Source organism: Macrobrachium nipponense, chromosome 15, assembly GCF_015104395.2.
Source record: "Macrobrachium nipponense isolate FS-2020 chromosome 15, ASM1510439v2, whole genome shotgun sequence".
Taxonomy (NCBI): domain Eukaryota; kingdom Metazoa; phylum Arthropoda; class Malacostraca; order Decapoda; family Palaemonidae; genus Macrobrachium; species Macrobrachium nipponense.
Genome location: NC_087208.1, coordinates 89,161,647 through 89,168,702, shown reverse-complemented (window position 1 = coordinate 89,168,702; position 7,056 = coordinate 89,161,647). Strand labels below are relative to the sequence as shown.

General features: G+C 36.5%; 1 protein-coding gene across 1 annotated transcript in view; it reads left to right on the top strand.

The window, feature by feature from the left end:
• LOC135226902 (uncharacterized) overlaps positions 1-6,744 on the top strand; it is a 7,976-nt gene extending 1,232 nt beyond the window's left edge. Inside the window, exons 1-5 of the mRNA XM_064266590.1 lie at positions 1-484; positions 1,517-1,724; positions 3,376-3,532; positions 3,928-4,084; positions 5,544-6,744. The exon at positions 1-484 is cut by the window's left edge and continues 1,232 nt beyond it. Of these exons, the coding sequence (XP_064122660.1) occupies positions 245-484; positions 1,517-1,724; positions 3,376-3,532; positions 3,928-4,084; positions 5,544-5,792 (1,011 nt within the window). The 5' untranslated portion in view covers positions 1-244 and the 3' untranslated portion in view covers positions 5,793-6,744. The remainder of the gene's footprint in view (positions 485-1,516; positions 1,725-3,375; positions 3,533-3,927; positions 4,085-5,543) is intronic.
• The last annotated feature ends 312 nt before the right edge of the window (positions 6,745-7,056 follow it).

Genomic DNA, 7,056 nt, shown 5'->3' with positions numbered 1-7,056 from the left:
ATTGCATACTTCTTTCTCTATGATTTATTTGTTTTTGTTTTTTGTTTGTATGATGTTTTTACGTTGCATGGAACCAGTGGTTATTCAGCAACGGGACCAGCAGCTTTAAGTGACTTCCGAACCACGTCGAGAGTGAACTTCTATCACCAGAAATACACATCTCTCAGTGGAATGTCCGCGAATCGAACTCGCGGCACCGAGGTGGCACGCCTACACCATACCGACCACGCCACTGTCTTTCTCTATGAATCTAATTTCGTATGTTTTTCAACAGATAACCGGTGGAAGACTAAGCTATCTGGACTGCAGCATAAGACTGTATGATGAAGCTGAAGTCAAGAAATGTTCGGCATTGCGCCAGAAGGGCCAAGATGGTCCTTTGTGGATTGCGTTTTATGGCGATTCCAAAATTCGAGACAAATTCGTAAATTTCCTGGAAATGACGCGAAATTTCAACTGGCATATCTACAATAACACCATAAAGGTAAGTAACCCTACATAGGTTCTTGCCAATATATGCCTCTCTGCATTTACATGATAAAATATCAGTTATGTCAGCATTAATGAGATGTTGGTCTATGGTTTCTTATATCCTATACATACATTCGTTTTACCATGCTAGCCTAAAACTTTAAAGAAATGTATCACAAAAACCATTGTTATATACATTCAAAATGTTACTTATCCATCTATTTTTCAACTATGTCAATTCAAATTCTACCCCAAAAAAATCTTCAACTTTTCTCAGCATGTTTATAGAAAAGATTATTAGATTTATGATTTTTTTTTCTTTAGTAGTGGCAGCAAAAGGAAATTTTTAACATCTATATTTCACAAACCAAATCCTTCTGATCTCTTTCTATATGTCTGCAATGCTATACAAGGACTTTTGACCATTGTACGTCATTCATGCATTATCGGTTCAGCAGGAGTCAGCATCTGACATTTTTCATGAGCATGAAAGGAAAAAATGAAAAGATTGCAGAGTATGTGTTTTTGCTTTAGGTGATGGATATAATGCAGTTTATTTTATAGACGTATTATAGTTATTTCACGATAAATGAATTTTTTTTATTCTGTACTGGGTGGTCTACTTAACCAAGCAGAAACAGGGTTAATATCGAAATACTCCAACAACAATACGATTAAAAATACCTTTTCCGGAAATTATACCTGAATTGTGTATAATATTATACGAGCTGAAAAGTAATATATTACTCTAAAACAAGATTCCTTATTGGTTGATAAGAGCGTTCATTGAACCTTGTGACTAGAATGTACTCTTCATTCTCTCTCCTGATCCTTGCATTCTGGACGCACCTAAGATGAGAACAGCTGGCTGTTTGCCGTCACAGACTCTAATTATCCCGTTATCATTAACAACTGTAGGTAGTTGACACCAGAAAAAGAAAAGACAAGAAGGAACGCGGGGATAAATAAGTAAATGATGGATCAGTTGTTATTTCAAAACCAATCATTCAGTATACTTGAAATTACTCGTGTTTTCATTTGACAGGAAAAGACATCAACCACGTGGAAGGCTTACTCGACGGCTCACAAAAAAATTCATTATTCTGTAAGTGTTGCCGGAGACCACGATGCCAAATTAGATTTTATTTGGGCTGGAAAAGGACTTGATATCTACAATAAGTCAGAAGTGACCGGAAGTGAACTGAAGTTCTGGGCACATAATGCTTCGAGAGTACCGAATTTAGTAATCGTAGGTAAAATAAATTTACTAGATAATATTTAGAAATAATATTCATCTATTGTTTTATTTGTCTGTCAATCTATCGACCTATCTACGCATACACACACACACATACACACACACACACACACACACACACACATATATATATATATATAATTATATATATATATATATATATATATATATATATATATATATGTGTGTGTGTGTGTGTGTGTGTGTATGTGTTAATATGTCTTATATATAAAACTGTATGTATTTCCAAATGTTTGTCATATGTTTGTGCACTATGGAAATCTGAACCGCTTGACTGATCTAGACAAAAATTTGGCATATGGCCATCATTTGACTTAACTTAGATAAAAAGGTAGGTTTCAAATCCATACCCCTTCCCCAATCCCCCTTTACCCTTCCCTTAATATCTTACGTGGTAAATAAACTCACTGGTTTTTCATACATCATTTCATGTATTTGATACCATAAAAAATATAATTGAAAATGCTTTTCTCTCCTGTGATAAATAATTCCGTATCAAGGCTTGCGTTTAGGGTTATTAGGGGGTTTTGTTTAGGTTTAGTCGAGGTGTGTTTAGGTTAGCGGGGATGTGTTAATCAGGGTGTGTGTTTAGGTTTAGCAGGTGTTGGGTTTAGGTTTAGGGGTATGTTTTGGTTAGTGGGGATGTGCTTAGGTTTGTGGGGTGTTCGAGTTACATAGGGAGTGTATTTAGGTTTGGGACAGTCACCACAGTAATACCTGGATGAAAGGGACAGTTGGCAGAGTAATACTCGGATAAAAGGGATATACAGTACAGTAATATCTGGATAAATGACACACTTACTACAGTAATACCACCTGGACAAAAGGGGTAGTCAGTACAGTAATATTGGATAAAATGGACAATCACCACAGTAACCATCTGGATAAATGGGACAGTCACCACAATAATAACTGGATAAAAGGGACAGTCACCACAGTCCATCTGGATAAATGGACAGACACCACAGTAATACCTAGATAAGTGGGACAGTCACCACTGTGATAGCTGGATAAATGGAACAGTCTGCAAAGTAACATTTGGATAAAAAGGACAGTTAGCACAGTAACCTCTGGATAAAAGGGGCAGTCAGTACTAGAACGTGCAGGAAAATTTTTCTAAGTTGTTCAGAGTTTTCCTGGGCAGTGCCGAGTTGGTCAGCTAGTATATAGAGATGTACATATAAATATAATATATACATATATATATAGATATATATATATATATATATAATATATATATATATATATATATATATATACAAACATGTTTTGCCTTTACTGCATTTCCAAACAACTGCAATTGGGTAGAAGATTACAAAGAAGATTCGGTTTTACAAACAATAACTAAGATTAAGAGCTATATGTGGGTGTGTGTGTGTGTGTGCGTGAGACGTGTTTGTTTTCCTATTGAACATTCCTTCTGTTAGGAAGGAATAGAATTTGTTCATTTTTACTGTCTTGGATATAATCTATTTCCTTTAGTTCACTGGACAGAAATCAAATCATTAGTTCATGCAATACAGTAGTCAGAAGTGCCGCTATAATCCTAATTTTCAACATTGATTCTCCTAATAAGAGGATACCTTGTGACCACATGTGAAATGGGCTTTTTCTAACCCGGAAAGGTTTTGGCTCATGGACCGTTGTCTCAGGATCAGTAACAGACAGAGAAAGTCTGAACCAGTTCTCTGAATGCGCAGACGTATGGCAGAGCATGGCGAAGGTCCTCAGCGTTCTAGCAGCGCGCACCAACGTCCTTGCATGGGCACAGTCAAGAACTAGGTGGGTAGTAGTCGTTAACCTCTTCAGATTTTTTATTTGGTAGTTTAGCTTTCCCTCATTTCTGCTAAGATGGAATAAGGAACGTTAACTATAGCTGAGTATTCGAATTATTTGGTCAAAGGGATTTACTGCCGGATAAGCATAAAAAGTATTTGCATTCAGAGATGACTAATGAAAAACCCATTTTCACAAATCTTATATATTTTTCTATACTGGAATATCCGGCTAAAATGTTTAGCAAAGGGAAATATAAAATGGGATAAATGTAGCAAATTAGGTATACTTGAATTGTTTAGCTATTACAACCGCATCACAAAGAAATCATGGCGCAAGGAATGCTTATGAAAAGAGGTGAAATTGTTCTTCTCAAGTTTCTGGTTTCTCCCTCCTTTCAGAGAATTTACGGCTTTGTCTCGTATTAATGCTGTCAAGGTAAATAAAGAAGACTTCTCGAAGCAGCAAAGAGGAACTGTTCTCGTTCAACAACTAGATCATATTCTCCATTACTCCAGACTCTTCTCTTCCACGGCCGAATGGATCGACGAAGTCATGGTGAGCATTTCACAAACTTTAGTCACGAGAAAAAGTTACCACATAATGAAATGAGTCAACTTTGACACTTGATAGGCAATATGATATTTGCTATGAGCATTCTGTTGGACCATTCAATTTTCAGCAAGGAGCGAAACTCTTATCACATTATCATTATGGAGAGATATGTCCTCATCAGAATTGAGGTTTGAGATAGGGTAGAACCACATGAGTTAAACTATCAACGCTTTTAATTAGCTTACACGCGTAAAAATCCCTTTCCTGGTCCGCCCCTTACTACAGATGATCAGTTTTTTTGGGAACAACAGATCTATATGTCTCTTGATGATTCATCACACAGTTATCGTAAGGATATTGCATCAGTAATTGTCCTGATAAAGTTACGAGAGGCTCGCATAAATCAGTGATCTTTGTCTTGGCGTAAAACCTTTTGCTATTAAACACTCAACCTCCCATTCTAGAGTGCACATGGCCTCTGGTTTCTTAATGCATAATGTGATAATTATCTAAGTTATATGATAAAAATGGCTGCTGCCATAAAAAATCCATTCCTCAGATAAAAACTTACAACAACGTAAGGTCAAATACAATGTGTAGGAAAACAATTTTCCCACGGCATTTTTCTTTTATTTGTTTTAAAGCGAAAAATCATGTCTACAGTAGAAGTCATGGTAAAAAATCATGTTGACTCTCTGAGTATATGCATTCTCTAAATGATTGTACCCTTGGTTAAGATAAGCCTGGCAAAAATTCTGTAACTGTTGAAATTATCTATTTCTTGAACTCTATTCTGGTATAGGTTCATAATTTAGAACTACAGGTTATTGTCACCAATTTTCTTCTATCCAGTAGAGTTCATTCACCCCATAGAAATTTCAAGAGTTATCACTCATTAAAACCTTTCAAACTTCAGTTCCTTGACTGACACCTTGGCGTCATTGAAAATAGGCATGTCTAATCTGCCTGTCCTTTCCAACTTTCCAACACTGGTGAGTCTGACATCATATCAAGATTAATTCAGAATTTCTGCTACATATAAATGCAGAGTACTGAGTCAAGTGAGCCATTTCCTTTCATGCTAGGGATACGGTTTGCCACACAAGATCCAATCATGGGATGAATATTTTTTTCGAAGACCAATTGCTCGTTAAATATCTTTCGTGCACTTCCCTAATGTTTCTAATATTAGCATCAATTTAATTTTAATAGTTCCTTCCAGAACTAATTTGCAATCTCTGGTTTCATCATAAAACTGTTATAAGAATCACGAAGTACATTTAAAATCATGATACTCTATCTCCACCATCTTCAATGAAGACATCGTTTGTTTTACTTTGACTAAACCATATAAAATAAACTTTTCAAATGTACAAATTAACATGTAATCTTCTAAATATCTCCGCAGACATTTTCAATATGAAAAGATAACAGTGATTTACATTCTCTTCATTCTCTACAGCACATGGCTCTCCAGGACACAGGTGTTACCATCTGGGACTCGACGTTGCCAATGAACCTCCTCAACATTCAAGAATGCCAAGTCCTTCATGACTCCGGGATGACCTGGCATCCCACTTACACCGATCACTCTTGCCACGATGATATCCACAGTGACGCTTACACGGTCAGGGATGAGAACATGATGATCATTAACCTTCTATGCAATCCATTTATAGAGGGCAATGGGACATATTGTTGTACCAAGTAGCATTGTGAAAAGTATTATGAAATAATTATCCTAGAAAATACTGTTTAAGTCTTTATTGTTAACTACAGAAGTACGGGTTGCCCATCAAGGCTTAACTATGATTTGCAGTCCTGAATTCTTGGATGAAGAGCTGAAATACCTGAGAGAGAGTTTTAGGAGATTAGGATACCCTAAGTATTGGTGGGAACAGGCACACATTAAGGCAAGAAAAAACCATTTCGGGGAGAGGGAAAAGATGGAACAGGACCATTCGAAAGGGAAGAAAACAATTACAGTCTCGGAAAACACATCATTCATCCATCAACAGAAAGCTAGATAATTTCAAATTGATCGGCAGTTACAAACACACCATTAGGAATAAAATATAGTTAGAAATAAAAAGTTGGTACAGGGGGGAGAGGAAAGAGGGGCGTGTATAGACTGTGAAGAGTGTTACTTTGGCGAAAGCGGCAAATCATGCAAGGAATGAAGCAAACAATACATGCAAAACATAAGGCACTACAATCAGACGTCGGCAGTCGCCAAGCACTGTTGGGAAATAGACCATAAAACAGATTGGGAAAATATGATTTTTTTTTGTACAGGAACACAAACAAAACAGCCAGACTGATTGCAAGGAATGCCTTCATAACACGCACAAACAATGTAAGGGCAAGCAACACAGGAAACGGATTTGAAGACAGCCAATCAAGAAAAATCATACACTTTACAATAGAAAAGAAACAAAACACAAGAAACCCCACACAACATCTGGAAGGATCGGCGGTCAGAGAAAGGTCAAGGTCACGAAGGTGGGGTCATCCAGGAGATGAAGGGTAATAACAGGAGTAAGGAGTTCAATCCTCTTCCCCACACACATGTAAATACAGCTGGACTACATCTCCAGTCATTCCATGGACGCTTGACAATGAGGACTATTAAACCAGGAAAGCTTGTAACTTTTTTGAATAAATACCTCCACTAGATACCATCCAGTTTCAATGCGGTCCTGTTAGTAATAATTATATATATATATATATATATATATATATATATATATATATATATAGTATATATATATATATATGTATATATATATATATATCCCCTTAAATATCTGATTTGCTCTACCTCAATTATATGATAATTGAAGGGGAATATTTTAGTCGATAATAAATTCGTCGGGCCATTGGCGAGAACCATGGAACCAAGAATTCAGGACGTACAGTGAAGTGTTTTAAAACAACCAGCTATCATGAGAGGTATAAGTTAATGCCACCTCTTG